The sequence below is a fragment of the Malaya genurostris genome, chromosome 2 (genome assembly GCF_030247185.1).
Source record: "Malaya genurostris strain Urasoe2022 chromosome 2, Malgen_1.1, whole genome shotgun sequence".
NCBI lineage: Eukaryota > Metazoa > Arthropoda > Insecta > Diptera > Culicidae > Malaya > Malaya genurostris.
In genome coordinates this window covers 184,201,740-184,226,842 of record NC_080571.1, presented here as the reverse complement: position 1 = coordinate 184,226,842, position 25,103 = coordinate 184,201,740, and the positions used below count along the sequence as shown (strand labels likewise).

General features: G+C 36.7%; 1 protein-coding gene across 2 annotated transcripts in view; it reads right to left on the bottom strand.

Moving 5' to 3' along the window:
• Positions 1-10,671: 10,671 nt before the first annotated feature.
• LOC131432670 (transcription factor HNF-4 homolog) overlaps positions 10,672-25,103 on the bottom strand; it is a 330,127-nt gene continuing 315,695 nt past the window's right edge. The window contains exons 6-7 of one of the 2 annotated variants that reach the window (XM_058599078.1): positions 11,495-11,631; positions 10,672-11,435 (exon numbers count right to left, since the gene is read on the bottom strand). In XM_058599078.1, coding sequence (XP_058455061.1) covers positions 10,975-11,435; positions 11,495-11,631 — 598 coding nt within the window. In that variant the 3' untranslated portion in view covers positions 10,672-10,974. The remainder of the gene's footprint in view (positions 11,436-11,494; positions 11,632-25,103) is intronic. The other variant, XM_058599077.1, reaches the window with a different exon arrangement.

Here is a 25,103-nt window from a genome sequence, read left to right as displayed (position 1 = left end):
GTTTCGGTTAGTGTACGTTTGGATAGTGTAAAGAAAACCCTCCAGATAAAAATAAAAATAAAATGTATAGAACGTGTATGTGCGGTTGTCGACGACAGAACAAAATTCACAGAATTCTTGTGATTTTACATCTTATCAGATGCACATAAATGGAGCGTCATATATCACACAAATTTATATTCAAGAGCATGTAAAATTGTGTGATTTGAAAATTACATGGAAATCGAATGGAATAAAAATCAAAAGATCGACAGCAACAGCGCGACTTGAACCGAAAAACATCAGATCAAAAAGCCAGTTAGTCGACTGAGCCACAGAAACACATATCAGCTTAATGAAAAATTGATACTTATAAATCCAAACAGAATTTGTAGAATTATATCACCTGTTAAATTCATAATTTCTTTTTCTATACATATACTACAAAGCTCGTAAATTGAAACTTTGGTGTATAAGTGACAAACACGAAAAAACGCAGCTCTTCTTACCGCTGCATTTTCTCGGAGATGATTAAACTGATTGCCGCAAGCGTAGGATCGTTTGAAAACTACTATGGGACCATTGATCAAGCTTGGTATAAGTGGCGTATTTTTGCCTTTCTCATATAGAAAGGGAAAACAGTCACTGTGAAAACCGATTTTTAAACCGAGTGCTGGAGGGCCGCGTGTTTATACTAATCGACTCATATGACAGTTTTTGGTATCATTGCCGAAGCCTTGGCAACGGCGACATTGCGTTAAGTTTGCAATACCATTATGTCGTTTATCATGTTCCCACCGAATTTTGACGTGGAATACGTAAGGTACTTTTTCTGAAGTTTTCAAATTGTTTGCATAAGTTCTATTAAAGTGCTTTGGATCTAGGTCTTGGGAGATCCAAAAGCATGGCCTAATAATACCAGTCGCTCTTTTTTCGTAATTATTGCTTGGGAGGAAGCAAAACCAAGCAATTCGTTTAGTTCATTTTTAACTTCATTAGTAATTTGGGCATTATATTATCCTTTCAAGTGTATCCGCCGGTCCGAGCGGCGGCGGGAAGAGGAACGGGATGAGTTTTCTTTTTGTCCTATCGTCGACAACCGCACATACACGTTCTATACAATTTTATTTTATTTTTATCTGGAGGCTTTTTTTCACACTATCCGAACGTACACTAACCGAAACTGACGGGCTACTATCCGAAAAACCTACTGACTACTATCCGTACACTGTTCAAAACTGACTGACTTGAACTGTCTACGGGTCGACGCCCGAGACTTACGGCTATTTACCGCGAACTATCTGAAAACTGACTAACCCTAACTCTTCCCAACTATGGGTTTTCAAACTCCTAACTTTTACTTCGGGTGAAGTCCGAAGTTTTTAATACAGGCTGAACTCGCGATTTTAATTCGAAAGTTCATCCGACTTTCTTTCGATATTCTACCAAAAGCCGAGAGCCGAGAGCCTATGTCAGTGGCTGTGACCAGTGCCCGTGAAAAGACATGTTTGTTGCTACTCGTCGCGATTACGCTGACATGAAGGCTTGCTAGAAAGGAGACGAGTTTTCCTTCACAATACTGCAAGTTCAATAAAATTCAATGAAAAACTTTGGTGAGGGGGCTGCAGGTCCCCTTACTTACGGTGCTTGATGTTACCAGAAGGGTTATCATCAAGTCGGCTGCGTTGGTTCACAATAATAAGGTTCTTGGTTGGGTCACGAAATTGTTGGCTTCATAATTGCGGATGCCTAACTTGTTAAAAAAAACATTTTTCTATTTCTTTTTTCATTTTTCTAACTACGTGAATTACTTTTTCTAACCTTACGCTGATTCTTGTGTGTGCTTCTCTGTGGCGCCATTATATCCCATGGTTTGCTTTTATCGTAGTTTTGTCTGTAGGATGATCGAACGGTTGCCAGTCTCGGACTTTGGGTACCGTGTCATTCTTCATTCTTAATAACTCGTTCTTCTGTGTTGGTGATTCCTATTAGAGCTTCTCATTGATTAGTCATCCGGTTTATTGACCATAGTTTCGAATCAGTTGTCTTATTTGCGTTTTGAGCATCATTGGAATTACTGCCAGTGGTAATAACCGTTCCGCAAAATGTGGTGAAGCTTCTTCGTTGGGTAAAACGTATTGAGACTCTTAGCGGATTTTCACGTATTAATTTTTGATTTCGTGATTGTTATCTCCGATATTTTTTTAATAACTATTTACTTTCCGATCCTCTTCCTATTCTATATTTCTATATTTGTGAGTCAATGTAACTCATTTGTACTAAACCAGGGAGGACGCTTCAAAATCATTTTCAGAATTTTATTCTGAATCCTTTGAAATGTTTTCCCGGAATTGTTGTTGGCCTGGATTCCTTCAATATGAGTCTTGAAAGTGAGTTTTTTGTCATACGTTAAACCTAAGTATTTTGCTTGATCAGAATATGTCAATTCCAAGCCATTCAACTTGAGAATGTGATTATTGTTTGGTTTAAGCAAATTTTTTTTCAAAACGTTTACTGGTAGAAGAAACTAAACTAATTGGTCGATAACTTGATGTTTCTGCTGAGTATTTATCAGGTTTGAGGATAGGAATTACTTTAGCGTTTTTCCATCTCTTTGGGAAGTAAGCTAAATAAAACACTTGTTGAAAATTTTAACCAAGAGTCTCAAGGCAACATCGGGAAGATTTTTAATAAGAATATTAAAAATTTCAACATTTCCAGGAGCTTTCATGTTTTTAAGTTTCCTAATGATTGATTTGATTTCATCAACATTCGTCTCAATAATGTCATTAGGTAATAACACTTGAGTTGAAATATGATCATTCATAATTCAAGACGACACCAAACATAGTTTCGCGGCATCTGTTTATTAAATACTTTCCAAAAGTACCCATATTGGAAAGGATTTTAAGGAATATAAATAAACCGGAAGTCGCCATCTTGAATTTGAAAACTACCTCATACATCGTTTTCCGACATCTACTCATCAAATCCGTTCCAAAAATACCCATATTGTAAGGGTTTTCAAGGAATATCAATCAACCGGAAGTCGCCATCTTGGATTTAAGAACCACCTCAAATATCGTTTTCCGACATTCATCATTTCCGTTCCGAAGATACCCATTTTGTTAGGGGTTTTAAGCGATATCAATAAAATGGAAGTCGCCATATTGAATTCCAAAACCACCTTAAACATCGTTTTCTGGCATCTACTCATCAATCCCGTTTCGAAAATATCCATATTGTAAGGGTTTTCAAGGAATATCAACAAACCGAAAGTCGCCATCTTGAATTTCAGAACTACCTCAAACATCGTTTCCGGCATCTACTCGTCATTGGATTCGTAACCGTATGTTCGGAGTGAACACACGCGTTTTTCTTACAATCGACATCGGCAAAACGAAGGTGCATATCACAGCAAATGCTGTAGTATAGGCTTCACATCGTAGTGATAAAAAGCAGCATCCCCGTAAGTAAGTTCTGCCTGTGCACCGACATCGCATCAGTATGGACAGTGTACCGTATTGTGCTATACTCGGACAGGCACCCGCATTGCAGCAACCGAACAATCCTGAGTCAAGGTCACAGTGATCCTTAACTGAGGAGTGAAGAATCAACTCACCAAACAGACTACCGGCTCATACTGGTACTATTGGTAAATTTTATTTTTCACTTTTATTTTTCTTTCTTTTTTCAAGTGCGGGAGACTCTTGTACTCCCGTACTAAAAAATATGAATAATTGTGATAGTGGGGATGTCTCGGAGGAAGGCGAGGTTTCAATGAACGACGAACGCTTAGAAACCGAGTCTGAATCCGTGATGCCGTTATCTCCCCCTCTGATACCTTCATATCCCCCTCCGATACCTCCATATCCCCTCCCCCCCCAATACCCCCTTTTTTCTCTGAGATATTGCCACCTCGTCGAAAAGTTTACCAAGACGATGGCTCGGAGGTTCCGTGGGTGGTATATTTCCGGCCCATATCGAAGTCTCTCAGAGTCCTGAATATTGCCCGGGACCTGACAAAGCACTACACGGCAATAAAATCAATTGACAAGGTTTCGTCAAACAAGTTGCTCGTTGTTGTGTCCGACCTGAAGCAAGCAAACGAGATTGCTGCCAGCGAGTTGTTCACGAGGTAGTACCGCGTATATGTCCCGTCTCACGTGGTGGAGATCGACGGCGTGGTTCATGACGAGAGCCTGACAATCGAAGATCTGATGAAGGACGAGTAGGTCGTTTCAAAATCCCCGACCTTCAGCCGGTGAAAATACTGGAGTGCAAGCAATTGCACTCCAAATCGATAGACGGTAAATTCTACCCATCAGACTCATTTCGCGTAACCTTCGCCAAATCTGCGCCCCCAAATTATTTGGTAGTGGGAGGGGTTCGTCTACCTATGCGCATGTATATACCACGGGCGATGCACTGTTCCAATTGCAAACAGTTTAGACATACGGCCCCTTCTGCTGCAATAGATCGCGATGCGGTAAATGTGGAGCGGCCCATGAGAACGATTCCTGCATAAAGACGGCTGAAAAATGCATTTACTGTGGTGGAAGTCTTCATGCTCTCTCGGTGTGCCCAACATACATACATCGCACCCTGAGAACCCGTTTTCTCTCTTGCCAGTTGATGAAGGTAGCTATGACGACACCGGCGAAGGAACATCATACCCATTGCCTGGAGGAAGCAGGTAAAGACCAAATCCGGCCTCTCCCAAGCTTCCTCGGTAAAGGCGTTAGACTGTTTTCGTCGCAGAATAATCAAAAAGAAACGAAAAGTGCTGACTCTGAACCGAAGCAAATTCCACAGGTTTGGGAAACTATAATAAGGAGTATCCAACACTTCCAGGGGCATCAGAACACCCTAATAACCCCAGATCTCAGCAAGACAGTCAGACATAATCTGGATTGCTGAGATTCTCTGATATCGTGCCTTCAATGTTACTGATCCTCTTAGAAATCTTTTGACTGCTTTAATACCAACAGTACGAACATTTCTAAATCAGTTGTTTGAATAATGGCCCATCATTCGATGGCTAATTTATCATTAGAAATCAAGGATATTATCACTGTACTACAGTGGAATTGCAGAAGTATTATCCTAAAACTCGATTCCTTCAAATACCCGCTAATTACTCATAACTGCGATGCATTTTGCCTGTGTGAAACATGGCTTACTTATAACATTACCTTAGACTTCCACTATTACAATATTATTCGCCTGTATCGGGACGACTCTTACAGAGGGGTACTTTTAGGAATCAAAAAGTGCTATTCATTTTATAGCATTAATCTCCCCTCGATACCAGGAGTTGAAGTTGTTGCTTACCAAATCAATATTAAAGGCAAAGATCTATGTATAGCTTCCATCTACATTCCTTCCAGAGTCTCGATAGGGCATCGACTACTCGCAGACATCATGGAACTTCTTCACACACCACGGTTAGTTTTAGGAGACTTTAACTCCCAGGGTACGGGATGGGGCAGCCTATATGATGATAATCGCTCTTCGTAATCCAAAATCTGTGTGACAACGTCAATCTGACCATTCTTAACACGGGAGAAATGACACGGTATCGTAGACCTCCTTACCGCGCAAGCACGTTGGATTTATCCCTGTGCTCGACTTCGCTACAGTTAGATTGCAAGTGGAAGGTAATCTATGATCCTCACGGTAGTGATCACTTGCCGATCATGGTTGTAGTCACCAGTGGTCTAAGACCATCCGAGACAATCAATGTTTCGTATGATCTCACGCGATACATTGGTTGGAAAAGCTACGCGAGCTCGATATCTGAGAAACTAGATATATCACTCGGAGGAAGAATATACATTTTTGGCTGGCTTGACTCTCGACACCTCAATTCAATCGCAGACGAAACGTATACCCGGCGCGAAAACTAACATTCGTTCTCATAACCCGTGGTGGGACAAAGAGTGCTCAGAGCTGAGAGAGAAAAAAGGCGGGTGGATAATGTCATAGACATAACTGGATGTCATGAATACGAAAAAACTGGCACAAGAAGTTTTTCAATAGCGTACTATTGAAAAACTTCAATGTTGTTGCAATACACGTTCAAGTTGAAAATTTTCGATTCTATTGGTAGTTAGATTATATAAATTTTTCTATAGATCTCGTTTGTACCAAACATTCAAAATACGAGAAAGACAAACGCGCCTTATGAATTATCCTCTTTTACACTCGTTTGTACCAAACATTTCAAAAAAGCTTAATTTTGAACTATTTGAGATTATGTCACACAACTGAAAATTTTATCATAAAATTGTGATTATATTTCCGATGGTATGTCGCAAGAATTATGTTGATTCATTAAATACAACAAGAGATATTCACGATCAAAAACTTATCACTCTCTCAGAGGGTAAATTTTGAAAAGGCGCCCCATAGTAAAGTAAGTCGTATTCACGACCAAAGCATCAGCTTCCATCGCGTTTAGAACCAACGAAAAACCTGAAAATTACCAGAAATACGTGGCATTAGAGCTCAAAATGAAAAATTTGATTGAAACTAAGAAACGCGGTTATTGGCGACGGTTTATTGACGGATTAACGAGAGAAACAGCAATGAGCACTCTTTGGAATACGGCACGACGCATGCGCAATGGTAATCACGCGAACGAAGATGAGGAATATTCAAATCTCTGGATATACAAATTCGCCAAAAAAGGTGTGCCCTGACTCTGTCCCGCAATAGAAGGTATACCAAGTCCCAACATCAAGCTCGAACGAAACACCGTTTTCAATGATGGAGTTTTCAGTGAAGGTTATCGCCATTCAAATACCAGGAAAACCAGCCTTCGACCACAATTCGTATGGGCTGATTTCCATGCTTTTCTGTATTCGGAAATTGATGGAAAAAATGATTTTCTTTCATCTACACAATTGGGTCTAAACTAATGGTTTGATTTGAGATAAACAATTTGGGATCCGCAGAGGCAAAGGAACGAACGCTCTCAACAGAAGTTCAAATGGTATTTCGTGAAGAAAAAATGGCATCAGTTTTCCTCGACGTCAAGGGGGCATTTGATTTAGTTTCCATCGATATGCTATCTGAGAAGTTGCATCAGCATGGTCTTTAACCTGTCTTAAACAACTTTTTAGCTAATCTATTGTCTGAGAAACACATGCATTTCGAGCATTGTGATTTGACAACATTACGATTTGGTTACATGGGTCTTCCTCAGGGCTCATGTTTAAGCCCCCTCCTATACAATTCCTACGTAAACGGCATAGATAAATGTATCAACACATCTTGCACACTAAGACTACTTGCCGACGACAACGTTGTGTCCATTATAGGACCAAAAGCGGGCGATTTGCAAGAACCGTTACAAGATACTCTTGTCAACTTATCAACATGGGCTCTTCAAATGGGTATCGCGTTCTCTACGGAGAAAACACAGCTGGTTGTATTTTCGAGGAACCGAGAACCAGCCCAATTACAGCTACAACTAAGGGGTGAAACCATAGCTCAGGTCTTCACATTTAAGTATCTCGGGGTCTGGTTCGACTCCAAAGGCACTTGGGGATATCACATTAGGTATCTGAATCAAAAATGCCTTTCTTCGTACAATAACCGGATCATGGAGTGGTGCCCACTCAGGAGACCTGATAAGGTTGTACCAAACAACGATATTATCCGTTATGGAATATGGATGCTTCTGCTTCCGATCCGCTGATGAAGGAAAACTTCGAAAGGCTTGTCGAGCTTAATTCTCAAACCCGTTTTATGTCCTTGTATTTTGATTACATGGCTCAGAATATAAATCCTTCTTCATTTGTTTCCAAACAACGAATACTTCTAATCCTACTGTATTTTTCGATACATCCATGAAAGGAGAGATTCATGGAATTCCGGATCCCATACGCCCTCAAGTTATCCCAAAACTGTTTCACAATATATTTAGATCAGTCGACTGTGAGAAGATGTTCTACACTGACGGATCAAAACTCAATGGGTCCACTGACTTCGGTATATTCAATGAAAACTTCACCGCATTCTTTAAACTCAATGATCCAGCTTCAGTATACATCGCAGAGCTAGCTGCAATTCAGTATACCCTTGAGATCATTGACACTGTGCCCACAGATCACTACTTCATTGTATCGGACAGTCTCAGCTCCATTGAGGCTCTCCGTTCAGTGAAGACTGGAAATCACTCACCGTATTCCCTGGGGAAATTACGGGAACAATCGAGTGCTCTTTCTGAAAAATCATACCAGATTACCTTGGTTTGGGTCCCTTCACATTGTTCCATACAGGGCATTGAGAGGGCGGACTCATTAGCCAAGGTGGGTGCACTAAAAGATGACATTCATGAAAGACCAATTTGTTTCAATGAATTTTTCAGTTGTTGTCATCAGCGTTATCCTTATCTTAAATTTCAATTCAATACTGTGTATGTCCCACCCTCCATATGTCCCTTTACTAACTCTAGGAGAGTATGCCGCCCCATAATACGGCATCCCTTCCTGTCTCCCTAACAACGACACAACCGGCCACGTTAAGCTAAATCAAATGAACCCAATAAAATTTTATTTGAAAAAAAAATCTGCTCATCAATTCCGTTCCGAAAATAACCATATTGTGAGGGTTTTCAAGGAATTCAAGAAACCGGAAGTCGCCATCTTGAATTTCAGAACCACCTCAAACATCTTTTTCTGGCATCTACTCATCAATCCCGTTCCTAAAATATTCATATTGTAAGGGTTTTCAAGGAATATCAGCAAACCGGAAGTCGCCATCTTGAATTTCAGAACTATAACAATTACTAGATATCCACACGACATACATTATAACAATTTATGAAGCGCAAATTATATTCACTTCGAATTAATATAGATAGCTTTATCTATACCATATGACTAGTTTCATAAAATTTATATATAACTTTTGGTGGAGGTCATCCCAGTTCTATATAGCAGTTATATATAGATCAAATTATTGCTATTTGATTGAATAAGTGATACATATAAGATTCAAATAATTAAAATACTGGGATAATGGTGCTTAAGGGAATCAAAAACAATAAAAATAATTGTATTATCAAAAACTTGTTAAATTTTACGTACGTGAAAAGTTTCATAATGAAAATTTATTTTAATATTTCAACTACACTTACTTCTTTGGAACTGGTTGATTTCATCGGATATTTACTGTTACCAGACGAATCAGATGCACAACGAATCGGAAACTACTTCTTTTATCGAGGATTTGAGCTATACTAGTAGTTAGTTTTAGACGGGAGCACCTCCTGATATTTGCGAAGGAGAAGTAGGATCCCGAAACTATAAATAAAAAATTTATAATTGAACGAAATTGAATGAGCTGTCTTGTCAGTGATTTGAAACAACGGAACTTCCTAAAAAAAACTGTCTGGAGCAGTTGATGAATATCGAGGACACAACTCCTTCTTCAGATTCAAGCAGTACGATTCACAACTATTCTTTTGTAAAAACCAACTCCATTATATGTCTAAGTTAAAAAATTATTTCTTGTTGTTTTCTTCAGCTTAAGCAAACAGTGTCTCGTTTTCTTCCTTGATGAAGATTTGATGTACGCTTCCAATGAAAATTATAAGTTTTTACATGACTTTTATTAAACATAATCAGCATGCGATTAATAGAAAAATGTAATGAATATTAAAATTATATTGGCTTAAGTTTTATCGAATTTTCGCATAACTTGTATATGGTATTTTTATCAATATCATAAAGATTATGAAGATATAAAATTTGTTGAACATCATTTAGATTTTATGTAGAGTTCCATTAAAGGTCATAAGTTGTCATATGTCTTTTGTGAAATACCATCAGCGTACGATTCATAAGACATATCCAATAAATATAAATTATGTAACGAGTTAGGTTTCATCGGATTTCCATATGCATTATATGGGATATTCCTATAACTTTCATTATGGTAACGTCTATTTAGATTTAACGTACACTTCAAATAAAGATTATAAGTTTCCATATAACTTCTATAAATTAAATTCTGCATATGATTCATATGGCAAATCTAATGATTTTAAATAAGATTTTCATTTCAGTGTATATAAAGCTCGTAAATTTAGACCTTAGTGTACCATTATATCTACTGAACCCAAAGTGATTGCCCAACAGTAGCTTTCAAACGAGCCTAAGCTGGACAAAATCGGTTCAGCCATCTCTGAGAAAATTTATCGGCATGAAAACAAAGCATTTTGTCGGTTACGTCACTTATAGGATTACATCTCCGAAACAACAAGTGATCTTCGAACTTGACCAATTGCCCGATAGTAGCTTCCAATTGAGCCAAAGCTGGCGGAAATCGATTCAGCTATCTTCGAGAAAATTGAGCACTAAAAACACTTTTGAAGATACACACACAGACATTGTCTAATCTCGTCTAACTGAGTTGAATGGTATGTGACATTGTAGGTCTCCGTGGCTCCGTTCGAAAATCGGATTTTTCAGAAATTCTATTGCATTTCTATAGAGAAAGGCAAAAAGGAAACGATTTTAATTTAATCTTGGTCAACGTAACCTAGAAACTAACCTTCTTCAATTTTGAAGATTCAGAAAATAATTGACTGTACTGGCATCTTCCACTGGTTAGTTGTGATATCTGCCACGGATAGAATCGACCAAATAGATCCTCATTATAAACCGATCAAGCAATGAAATAATCGCACACCAACCGGATTTTTTCTGACCATCTTTTTTTTATTTTGCAGAATATTTTAAAATATCAGATGTATATTTCATGAATACCTAGTGTATTCATTTTTAAAAGTCTATACCTGGTCCCATATTTATAAAAAAACCAAAACAATACCTTAAAAACAAAAAAATAGTTTACTGCGCGGTTACCTCTGTAGAAAGTATAACTATTGAAGACTATTATAATCTAGTGAATATAACCAACAAATGTGTTTTTAAAAAGATGGTACCCTAGAGTAGAAAAATCACACAAATGATCATCATTTCAATATCCATTAGCATCAGGTTCTCGCTTTAACTCTAATTTAAGGAATTCATCACGGGTTAGATGATGGATAGGTAACAAAGCGTTTGTTTGCGTATGTCGATTAGTAGATACGGGCTGCATTCCGGAAGACGTCGATGAGATGTACGGGTTATTGTAAACATCATCATGATGTATATAATCCTGTACATTTCCAATTCGCTGAAAACTATTTACTGATGAAGAGATATTATAGTTGCTAATATTTTCAATCAATGTAGGGACAATGATGTTGTTACCACCCTCGATCTTCTCTGTCTCTATCATATCACAAGATGAGGATGCTGGATTTTCATGGCTATGATCCATTATTTCCACTTGAGCTTGATCATCACCTGGACCTATTTGAATGGGACTGTCACCACTATTCGTGAAATTAATCAGCGGAGGTGTAGACGATGTTGTATTTTCCATAGCTTCCCCTGAAAGTTGGATTGAATTTCAAAAGTACTTAAACATTTTAATTTAGAGATATACAAACCTCCAAGTAGCATTTCTTGTAACAAACTGTCAATATGAGCAACACCAAACATTTTAGCCAGTTCAATCTGCTGAATCATTTGCCAAGTTATTGACTGCAGTACCGGTAGAATCAGCAAAATTTCCCCAAAACGTCCTCTAAACAAAGATATAAGTTAGTTCTCAAAAATGCAAAATAGAAGAAAAGAATCTTCAAAGCGCAATACAATAATAATGAAATAGCGATAAGCAGAGAAATATTGTACAAATGTTCTAATAAAGCTTTTGTTTCTGCCTTGCTCTATAGAAAGGTTATGAATATGCGGGAAAAATTGAATTTTGATCGGAACTCCGGAGTCCCTTAGTGTTACAGACATTGCTCTTTTCAAATATTTTTCTCTCCGCACAATTTTATCGTAGTTGGCTGAATCGATTTTAACGGTCATAACTTCGTTTGAAAACCACTTTTGAGTTGTAAATCAAATTCGAAGATCTAGTGTAAACACTGTCATAACTTACGTAACCGACAAAATGCATCTTTTTCTCTCCGCTCAATTTTCTCGGAGCTGGCAACACCGATTTTGCTCGCTTTAAAACTACTTGACTTGACTTCGACTGCCGGTTCCGGAGATATAATGATATAAGTGATCTTACTTACAAAGTGCATTTTCTTCTCTCCGCTCAATTTTCTCGAAAATTTGTAAGCCTTTTGTAACATGTTTAGACTCATGTGAAAATGAATAATACGCAACAAACGAAAAAAATTACAGGATTGTATACGAGACACGACCGACATGAAAAATGCAATTTTAAACTCGACCAGAATAAAATTTGAAAAAATTAGGCCAATAATTGCGAAACACTATCGTGGAATTTTAGGAAGTTATAACCTTCAATTACTAATACATCATCGTTAAGTGCGTTCTCGAAGTATTTATAATAATATTTATAATAAAACTTTTCATAGCAAACATCACGACACGCGCCACCGGTTATTTGTTTGCTGTTTGATACATGTTATTAAGTAACGTTGAATAATGGTCGTATGTGAAGAGTACAACAGATTGGTGTTTCCGAAAAGCCTATATGAGAATTCATAACGCTGATGCATATCTACAGATTTCTGCTTTCTCTACGAGTCTACTTCTTAGAAATTATATATTTTGAAATTTTCTTTAGAAAACTATAGAAAATTGAAATTGAAAACTATTCAATTATCATCATACAACTTTTGAATTCCAAATTAAAGAAAAATATTTCTTCCAGGTTTTCCTTATCATAAAATTACAATCTAATTCATTTACCTCTTAGAAATAAGTAGTACATGATGAACATTTTCTTATACTGTATTTTCCGGGTATATTTCGATTCATTACAGATTCTCGTCAGATAAAAAACAGGAATCACTGATGCTGAACGATATTCGAACCGATATTTAAGCTACACTGTTTTTTTTAACGAAAGATATAACATATCTCGTAGGCCGAATTTTATCAGTGAAGCTAGGCAATGTCGAGTCACAAAACTTTGCTAACGAATCAGGTGTTCCTCAAGGAAGCAATCTCGGACCATTGCTGTTTTCATTATTTTTTAATGACATTTCTTTGGTCATTCCACCAGGATGCAGACTTATGTATGCGGACGATTTGAAACTGTTTCTTGTTGTGCAATCGACAGCTGATTGCATGGAACTTCAGCAGCACCTAAACAATTTTTGTGAATGGTGCAATCTCAACCTCTTAACTATAAGTGTGTCCAAATGCTCTGTGATTTCTTTCACACGTAAGAAAAGCCCGATAGTCTGGAACTACTCTATTTCTGGGGAAACACTTGAAAGAGTAACTGTTTTCAAAGATTTGGGTGTGCTTCTTGATTCTCAGCTCTCCTTCAGACATCACTACTCGCATATAATTGCTCAGGCAAATAGAAACATAGGTTCCATCATGAGGATCGCCAAAGAGTTTACTGATCCATACTGCCTGCGAGCGTTATATTGCGCGTTAGTACGGTCTACCCTTGAAACCGCAGTGCACATTTGGTGTCCTTACGCCAGTGTTTGGATCAATAGAATTGAAGCAGTACAATCACGATTCCTGCGATTTGCTCTCAGATCTCTGCCATGGCGTAATCCGTCAGAGCTTCCACCATACATTGAGCGCTGTCGTTTGCTCGACATGGACACACTAGACAAACGACGAAATATACTCAGAGCAGTATTTATAGCGAAATTGCTGAATGGAGAAATTGATGCTCCTGAAATTCTCTCGCAAATATGTATTAATGTCCCTCCAAGAACGCTAAGAGCGCGGAATTTCTTGCGACTCGACTTACGAAGAACGGAATATGGCCAGAACGAACCGAGTAGGGCAATGTGCAATGTTTTCAATAGTGTGTACGACCTTTTTGACTTTTGTGTATCTAGTGTTGTTTTCAAGAATAGGCTTAAGAAACTCGGATAGAATATAAGTAGAACTTAATTATTTTTTAGCACTGGACAATGTTTGTATTCGTTAGGCTAATGTTTTTGAATTGTAACTATGTAAACAAATATGTAAAATGTTAAAAAAGATGATGGGTTTTTACGCGCATTTGATGAATTTCAAATGGGCTTTTCCCACTCCACCAAAAACTCCATTGAGATCAATCCAGGTCAGATGGAAAGAAATAGATAAATAAATAAATAAATAAATAAATAACGAGTCATTTCATTCCGACTATAACAGGAAAACTTACGGTGGGAAATGTCAGAAATAATGGTGCGGGGTCCACGTGGATACACAATTGTTTGTATATAGTAATATTTACTACCACATGCAAATGGAACTGGGAGACATATTTAGTATATGACACACTACCCATATTAGGGCCAAATATAATGTGAAATTTTTGAATATGGACAAGCCGGAAATCGTAATCTAGATTTTTAGAATAACTTAAAATATCAATTTTCAAATCCTACACAACAACACAAAAAATCGCCATCTTAGATTTGGAAATAACTCAAAACCAGTGTTGGTGATTGCTGAAAATTTAACAGAAGCTGCTATATTGCTATCTATATTGTATACAACAGTTTCAATCCGGTAGAAGATGCTATAAAAACTCGAGTCATTCAATGCATGAACCGCGAGAGAATTTTTCTACATTTCTTCGCTCCACTTCATACTCTGAGTATTTCACGGACCATGAAAAAATATACAGTCTGATAATGATCGTTGCTGTGTGGAATTTCCCAAGAGAGAATCGCAAGTTGACAATTATCGCAGAAAATCGAATCGATGGTTCATCTTGATGTTTCTCATACTAGGTTGCAATATTTCAAAACCCTTGTGTGGAGCATTCACATACATTTTCATAGACACAATTTATACAAAGGTTATATGCACATAGTTAGAATAAGCGGCAATAGTAAAATGATTCTATCGCAATTATCCACTGCCCATACAGAATCGGATCGCGAAACGAGAATAAGCGACCGTTTGTTGCTTCAGAGAAGATCCCCACAGCAGCGTGCTAACCTTTGATTCTCAGAAATGTCATCGAGAGAAATTCACTCTCGCACTGGTGTCTATTCTATGTTAAATAAGCCATGCCGGGTGTTTGTTGTTGCGATGTTTTCCATTCCTCTTTGATGGCACTGATTCAATCGTGTGAAGAGTGAAGATTGAACGTTCTATGATACGATAAAAGCCATCCTTGCTCAAAACATTACTTTTTGGTATCAATTCTTCATACCCGTACCAAAAATAATAATATTGTAAGAATTTGCAATAACCTCGATAAAGTCGCCGATTTAGGTTTACAGTGGCTTAAACTATAAAATTTGAAACCTTCTCGCCAAACCCATTCCAAAGTACACACAGGTAGAGATTTAAAACAGCATAGACAACAATAATCATTAACATCCACTCATCAAGCTGACGTGCTTTGATTGACGCGTTCAAACATCAATCAATTCAATCCAATATATTATAAGTACTTTTGCTATACTTGTTTGAATTAAATATTTTCAAATCTACTGGTTGTTAAATCTCGACGATCAGGTTCAGAATTACCATAATTTTAAACGTTCTAACCAAATGATTTGAAGATAGATTTACACCCAGACCTCCGTTTACGAACACTATTTATACGTTACCTCTTTTACGTAACTCTTTTTACAAACCAATTCCCAAATAACGTAGGCCTTTTTCACGAACCAAATCCCAAATAACGTAAACTTTTTTTACGAACCTACTTCGTAAAAAGAGGTTTTGGCATACATCGAAAGCGATTCCCGGCTCATTTATATTCCATGGAAACTACTACAATATGGGTATTTTTGGAACGTCTTTAAAGAGTATATTCCAGGAAAATGATGTTCGAGGTGGTTCTAAAATTCAAGATAGAGACTTCCGGTTTCCTGATATTCCTTGAAAACCCTATAAAATGTGTGTATTTTCGGAACGGGATTGATAAGTAGATGTCGGAAGACGATGTTTGAAGTGGTTCCGAAATTCAAGATGACGACTTCCGGTCTTTTGATATAACCTGAGAACCCTTACAATGTGGGTATTTCCGGAACGGGATTGATAAGTAGATGTCGAAAAGCGATGTTTGAGGTGATTCAGAAATCCAAGATTGCGACTTCCGGTTTCTTAGTATTCTTTGAAAACTTTTACAATATGGGTATTTTCGGAATGAATTGGATTTCAAAACAACCACAAATATCTTCTTTTTCGGCACCTACACACCAAATCTGTTCTGAAAATATCCATATTGTGAGTATTTTCAAGGAATGTCAATAGAACGGAATTGGTTATCTTGGATTCGGAACGATCAAACATCGTTTTCATGGCACCACATCAAATCCTTTCCGAAAATACCCATACTGTGAGAGATTTCAAGGAATATAGATGATACGGAAATCGCCATCTTGGATTTTGAAACGACCTTAAACATTGTTTTCCGGCACCTTTACATCAATTTTTTTTTAGAAAATACTCATATTGTAATGTACTCCAAGGAATATCAAGAAACCGGAAATCGCCATCTTGAATTTCGAAACCTCCTTAAACATCGTTTTCCGCTACTTATCAAACCCGTTCCTCATGTTGTAAGGGTTTTCAAGGAATATCAAGTAACTGAAAGTCGCCATCGAGCCGAATCTTCTTTTTCTTGCACTTATTCTTCACATCCGTTCCACAAATAGTCATATGATGGGCGATTTCCACATTTATTACACAAAACTTTTTTTACGAAGTGAATTCCAAAGTTTTTATTTACGAGCTAAATCCCAAATAACGTAAACTTTTTCTACAAACTACCTCTTTTTGCGAACCGTTCTTTATACCCCCGTTTAGTTCGTAAATGGAGGTTTCGCTGAATATAATTTCTACATGGACATTAGATTAGGTCCTGGACTGGATGTGTGTAGGGATTTCATTCGTGTGATGTCCAGACTCATGTCCAATCACTACACGTTAGATGCACATCTCCTTCGAATTGGACTTTCCAAGACTAATCATTGTGCTTGTGGCAAAGGTTATCGCGATATTGATCATGTCGTTTGGACATGCGTGGAGTATCGTGATGTCAGATCTCAAATAATAAATTCCTTGTGTACTCAAGGTAGACCGACGACACGACCTGCCACTCGTCTATTAAAACTGTATCGTAAATTTGACTACCCCTCAGTAACTGGAAATGTCAAATCGGAAACGCTAGTGAATTTTATTAAACTGGCAGCACAAGTTGATATATTTATTGATTTTGAATAACAGTCACTATAACCTTGGTTACTGCATATCGAAGGCAAGATGAATGTAAACAAAATAAATTTCAGATCGGTTATTATATTACGGAACATTTTAATGGATTTACCTGACTCGAGCGGAATGTAAAAATTGAGGAGTATGAGCTATGTCTTTTATAAAGCCAAGTTCAAAATTCAGGTCTTGACTTGAAACCGTTGTGTGAGAAGGAAGACATGGAAATGACCGACAACGAGCTGAGCGAGGCTAGTGCTCTGCGGTACCTGCATAACGTACGGTAAAATGATTTCTTTGTGCAATTCCACTAGTAATCCTCGAATAGTGGCCAACAAGGTGAAATACTGTTTCCACTGCTGCGCAATCAACCGACACAAAACAATTTTGACACCGGCATATTACACCGAATCCTACTGCCCAGCAAAGCCAACAGTTGAAGTGTACGGATAAATCGCTGAAAGCAGATCATTGTCCTCGTTCGTTGGTTTCATCCATAGTTTCGATTAAATTCCGAAAATCGAGTTCATTTAAATGCATTTCTGCTTAATTTGGACAAAATTTAACACTAATAGAACTATTCCACCGCTTTCAAAACATGATTATTTGTTTTGGGGTTCCTTGGTAACTAGTACATAGCAACTTAAACAGTGTTGCTCGAGAAGATTATTTTTATCATTTACAAGGGGTCGCTAGATTTGTGGTAACTGGCGGTGAATCGTTAGCGAACGGTTTTAATGCTGATTTTTCTTCGGAGTGCCTGGTCGTGTCGTCGAGGTAGACTATCCAATACCCTCCAGTTAGCGACATTCTTGCTTGTCGTGACTCTACATACATAAAACATCTTTATCATTTCATTAAGTCCATTGGAGTTCAAATTTAAATTTTATTTTATGTTAGACCCCATTCTCTTTCATGAGTTCAACCAATAGCCAGCTATATTATAAGAATAAAAGTGATAAACTGATACAAACAAATGCAGTGCCCTTAGCAAATTTTCCTTTGAATTTGCTAGTAAAAAGGTAGGAAGTTATGAAGGAAACTCGTCAAACTAACCCTCATATCAGCGTAACCGCAGCCTTATTGTACATTAGTCAGCGCAGTGATATTATACAAACAAAGCCATTTCCATGGACACTAGTCACTGCCACTGGCATAATGACAGTGGTCTCGGCTTTTGGTAGAACTTCGGGAGAAAGTCGGATGAACTTTCTACTTAAAATCGCTAGATCAGCTTGTACTAAAATCTTCGGGCTTCACCCGGAAGCAAATGTTAGGAGCTTAAAAACCCATAGTTGGAAAGAACCAATAGTTAGTCAGTCTCAGAGAGTTCGCGGAAAATATTCGTTAGTCTCGGGCGTCGGCGAAGGAAGCGTAGATCCACTTTAGTGTTACCGAGAAAAGATACCAATTGATAACAGGTTTCTGCGAAGATTTTTCTGCCATTATGCATTCTGCTACCACTATGTGCTATCATTATGAATTAAGAGAAATAAATAATAGTTTAAAGAAGAACAGATGGAAAAAATCTATTATTTTCTAATTGTGAAAAACAAAACCCCCCTCCAATCCTCGACGCACGCCACTCGGACTGCGCGGCAATATGGGCTATTCGGGTATATAGGCTTTTCATCTGGTGACAGCGACACTGGTCGGAATCGGTAAGAAAACGCCAATAGTGCTAGGGGAAAAAATATTTGGAAGCAAGAATGATGATCAACGGATTAGTAACAATAGGTGAGTCGTAACATTTTTACCATAAAATATCGTTATTATCAACCAGGCATATTGTCTCGGCGCTAGAGTATAATTGGTTATTCTTACTTGTTCAGATTTCAGCTGGCATGAGCTCGATCGATTTTCAGGTTTCATTAAAGGCAGCAAACGTAGAGATTACGTTTGCATTTGATTTGATTATGTTTTTGACCACGGTCAACATGGAGAACGTAACGTAAGTTGCACGAGTCTATTTATCAATAAAAATGCAATCACAGCAGATTTTCGTTAACCCAGGTCAATCTAAACATAGGGCAATAGTAACAATCTATTTAACCATGAAATCGTTTGGGCATCTAACCGTTTCCCTATTGACCAAAATTAATAAATAACAAAATTGATTATATCTGAATTAAAATAGCTACCGGAAAATGTAATGACGAAGAAAATCTTGAAAAAAATATATGTATGTATGTATGTATGTATAAGTGAGGCCACCATCAGTTCAAGGCATTACCAATGTATGCGGGTAGACTTACAGTAGATCCGAATTTGATTATCAGATAGCTTTCATATAATTGCTGTTAAGAAGACCAAAATAGGTTTTGAGGACCCGGCGCCTTCCAGCAAGAACATCCGGCCATATAATGAAGAATTTCGCTGTACCAGCTAAACCCGCCTGATGGTTTGTTTGTTAGAAGGGTGCGTCTTACTCATTTCAGACCTTCAGGGAGAAACACAAAGCTTCCCCCGCGTGAATCAGGTTGGCAATCCACTCCATCATCCAGTCATTCACTTGTAAGATACCCTGATACACTCCCTGCCCCTCCCCGTTGTCGATATACTTGAGCATAATACAATATAATGTAATATAATATAATATAATATAATATAATATAATATAATATAATATAATATAATATAACATAATATAATATAATATAATATAATATAATATAATATAATATAATATAATATAATATAATATAATATAATATAATATAATATAATATAATATAATATAATATAATATAATATAATATAATATAATCTATATATATATAAAAATGCAGAGATCATTCTTTGTAATCGCATCACGTAAGAACGGATGGACGGATTGAGATGCTTTTTTTTTGTTTGATCAGTTTTTACCCCCACCGGGTTCGTACATCAAAAAAATTAGGAAAACTTACCGGAAAAGTGGGAAAAACCAATAAAGTTATTTTGTATGGACAATGGAATTTTCCTCTGAAAAAGTCGTCAATGCTTGCTAGATCTACGGTTGATGTTTGGCGCGCAACGAGTTGCATAAGTCTTTGACCGTCGAAGAAAAGAATACTAGATCGTTGAAAAAATCGTTTGGCGCGCAAAGATTAGTAGTGGAGATTTCCCGTGCATCATTTAGAGCCACGTGCTTAATTTGGTATTAAAACTTGACAAATGACTCAATGACGGAATGCATATGACTGTTTTCTAGAAAACCGCTGTAGGCAGCAGAAAAAGTTCTGATGTCATTTACCTGTTGATGAATTGTGATTAATGATAAATATTGGCCATCCCGGCCTAACAAATCAGTAAATTTTTGAATAAATCAATGCAAAGTTTGTGCTGTAGAAGCGTTTAGGTCAAGCTAAGAGATTTTTCGTGCAGTTTGTTTTCTAATGATTTAGAGTATACTAAGCCTCTCTAAGCAACCAAAGGTCCACAGTACATGAAAAATATCCACTTTATTAGAGCTCTAAAGTTTGCGTGGCACTTTTTGGCAGCTTAAACATACAGAATAAGTTCTGAGAAAACTTTCCCGCTGCCTTAAAGATGTGCAAGGAACTGCTCTCTGTACAGAGAATTGACTCAAAGGATGAGATTACAATCTATGCATTTGATAAATTTTTGCTTAACAGAAGTGTTTCACATTTTCACATTAATTTTTGGTGATATTTCTTTTTTGGGCTAAAGCGAATGTGTATCGAATTCTATTGATTGTAGGTTAAGTAATCAGAAAAATAAGGAAAAAGAGTCGGAGGAAAGAATACTAGATCGTTGAAAAAATTGTTTGGAGCGCAACGAGATGCTTTGTGTAGTCAATCTAAGAGATTTTCCTTGCATTTCTCTTTCTAATGATTTAGATTAGACTATGCGCACACAGTAAGTGGCTATCAGATATCAATGTTCAAGATAATTACCATAATGAATTGAGACTGTCATTTCATGTTGCATATTCTGTGAAGAATGTTCAAACTGGTAAGATCAATATCAAATTACAATTTAAGCGTCGTCTCCAAGCAATCAAAAGTTCCACAGTACCTGAATTTATCCACTTCATTAGAGCTCTAAAGTACGCATGGTACTTTTTGATAACTTGAACGTACAGAACAGATTCAGAGAAAAATTTCTCGCTGCTTAAAAGTTGAACACACCAAATTATTTTTTTGGATGTCGGTACAGTTTTACTGATTTTCAAACAGCTGGACATTCGGTAATTCGTTCGGTAAAAGTTTTATTTGCTGAATGATCCGTATAGTTCCAATGAACTTCGATCTGTCATAATTCTAATGACTTCTTCATCATTCAATACCGACGTTCGGCAAAAATCATAAAACAATCCTAAAAATATGTAAACGTCTTGACCCGTAAAGTATTACTGTTTTTGGTAAATTGTATTAGAGATCTAGGAAAGGAAGGAGCATTTTTGTTTTCAAAACATATTTTCATCCGATTAATTTATTTATTTGCGTGTGATGAATGAATTGAATTACATTTGCTCTTCAGAAATATTTTTTTCAAATAAAATGATCAAATATCTTTCGGATGCAATTCAATAGAATATAGGATCACCCTTCATATTTTTAGAGAGCAGAAATGATAAGTTGTAGAAGGCTTTTTGAATATATTCACTAAATGAAAAATTACCGCTAGGAATCAGTATTATCTATTTTTTGCAAGCAATCAATTCGCACGACTATTTTTTTCTTTACAAATCTAGAAATTTTCACACCTTTACGACCGAAAATTATGTTTTTTGACAGATCTTTATTTCTGCTGAATGTTTAGTGATGATTACTGAAATTCTTCATTATTTTTTATTAATTTTCCGGATATTGGTAAAACTTTTACTGAGTTCGTCAAGAGAAATGACATTTCAGAGTTCACAGACCGTGTCAGTAAATAATAAATAATCGTAACTTTTACATAGGATTTTCCGATATTCAGTAGTTCTTTGACAGATGACCGTAAGTTGGATAAATTTTACGTATCTTTCAGTAAAAATAATATTTTACAGATCGTTGCCGGAAAAATTATTACCGAACACAAAAATAGAAATTTTTTGTGTATAAGAAACTGCTTTGAAGTTCCTTAAAACGGACTGTTCTGAATAGATATCTGTGCATTTGTTCAATTTTTGCTTAACAGAGGTGTTACATATTTTCACATTAATCTTTGGTGATATTTCTTCTTTTTGAGCTAAAGCGAGTGTGTGTCGAATTCCGTTGATTGTAAGTTAAGTAATCAGAAAAATAATGGAGAGAAACGTTGACCACTTAGTCTTTTGACAATTCTTCTGGCGAGACGAAGTTCGACGGGTCAGCTAGTATAATATAAAATAATATAAAAAATATAATATAATAAAATACGATACAATATATCACATCCAAGCTAGTACAAACTTTTTTAAAATGCTGTGTAAAGCATACAAGTGAAAATCCATTAAAAATCACCGTTGCACACGACTTTGCACGTATGAATGTCTGTTGGATATCTGTTCTCTGTGATATAACATAATAAAAAATAATATAATATAATATAAGATGATATAACACAGCATAATATAATATAATTTAGCACAATATAACATAACATAATACAATATAACACAATACTTATACTTATAATATAATATAATATAATACAATATAATATGATATAATGCAATGCAGTATAATACCATACAACATAACAGAATATAATATAATAAGATAATATATGAAATAATATGCTATGATACAATCTATAACAGTTGCTTTCGCAGTGTAAGTTATGCTCTTCTTTCGTCAGTTTTGCAGGAAATATAATATTTCTTTTTGAATAATAAAAAAAATAATAACAACAACAATATATAATACAATGTAATATAATTCAATTCAATATGCAATGGTGCAACATGGTGCAATATACTATGATATAGCACTTTAGGATGGGCTTCAAACTACAATGCATTTCGCACCCTCTCATTTTGCTACTAACGCAGAAGGCGATAGCACCCAGCCGACGCCGTTCTATTGACCAAATGTCATCATAGACGCTCGGGGAGTCATGAGATAGGAACTTGTGAGGACTTTCCGTTAAATTCCGCTATAATCAAGTTTTGTAAATACTAAACGAGCGAAGCTGAGCTGACCTAGAATTTCCCATTACTAGGGAAAAGGAAAACCTAGACACAGTACAGAGTAGTAGTAGTGAGTAGTAGCAAGAAATTTGCTCGACATGGCTGTTTCTAGTCTGGCAAAGTCATTGATTTACCCAGCTACCATTACAATTTTTAAGGATTATTCGCACTTGTAAGTATCGGTAGGTTGGAACCGATCAACAATTTTGATAGCTAGAAAAGATATTTCTCCGACTTTTTTGCACCGTATAGACACGCTCTTTGTGAGCGACCCTCGATACGGTGCAAAAAGTTTGGAGGAAATATCTTTGTCAACTATCTGAATTGTCGATCGGTTCCAACCTACCAATACATGCACACGATGGCAGCTTAGTCTAGGCCGAAGAAAAAATGAATGCCGAGTTTGTCTGATCGGTTAAGTGCAAATAGACTTTTAGTCGAATTTTTGTCACATTCTCCAGTTCAAAGCCCTTATATATTTATTAATTGTTGACCGCCAATAATCACTTCCATAGTTTCTTGGAAATTGTTTTATGGGTTCAAGATTGGAACATGTACTATCCAACATTTGTTTCGACAATGTAACGTTATCGGCATTAGACCTTTGGAATTGCAATATGTATGAAATATACTGTAAAACATTATATCAATTTTATCATCTTCATAGGACATTATATGACATGACGATAATTTTTTTCGTCTCCGATTTATTGTTTTTGAAGAATCTCATCTCTATTGTCTGCAGCTCCTTTTTAAGCAGAAAAGGAAATCACTCGTGAAATAGCAAATTGGTTAAAAGGGCCATTGACTAAACAATTACAGATGGTTGGGATAAGCTGCATCCAGCGAAATCTGCTCGTAGAGTATAACCACAAAATCGTTAATTACAACTGAACGCCACAGTTATGATTGCATAATAGCTCTACAAATTCTGGATTCCCGACATAGTTTATCAATTCCATTTCGGTTTGTGTGCTCGACATTCATTTTCCTAGATCCCGCAGTACGTGCACTACGTAATTCTAGTGACAACCTGGCAGATTCTAGTAAAACGTTCCGTTCTGTTGAGAAAACATGAATTAGTAGAAATAGCAAACTGAACCGAAGCTACGCAATACTTATATCCATCCATTCAACCATTTTTTTACGACATATCAGAGCAGATATGCCAGGTAAAATTATTGAAATATTTTCAGACCAGGTTACAAAATTCGAAAAAAAAAGTTTAAGATCTTTCTCTTGTCAAAAAGCATGATACACAAAACTAGCTTATCGAGCAAAAAAAGAATAACGCACCCATTCCAAAAGTCTGTGAATTTTTACGAAAGTGCAAAACACATGATTTTAAAAAGTCTGCGAAAAATATCTGCAGCACTTAATAAACCTGGAATCTCTGCATCAGAGATTCCAGGCAGTGCTGTCAACTGTTTTTTTTTCCAAAAATCTGTATTAAGCGGAAAAATCTATCTGTACAATATCTTTCTCGAAAAATCAAACATCGATTTAGTGCGGAAACTGATTTTGCGACCAAAAAAAATCTGGCTCGACCTGGTTTACCCCTATGGAATCCAACACAAAAACTGAAAATCGGTATTTATCTGTATGAAAATTGAAATATCGGTATTTTGAGAGAACATATCACTATTCCTGTATCGAAACCGGTAAAATACCGAGAAATCGGTATAGTTGGCAGCGCTGATGCCAGGTAAAAAGCTACACGCTTAGAAAAAGTTACTCAGAGTTTGAGTACTAGTTACTCATTTTCAAATGATACATGGAAACGT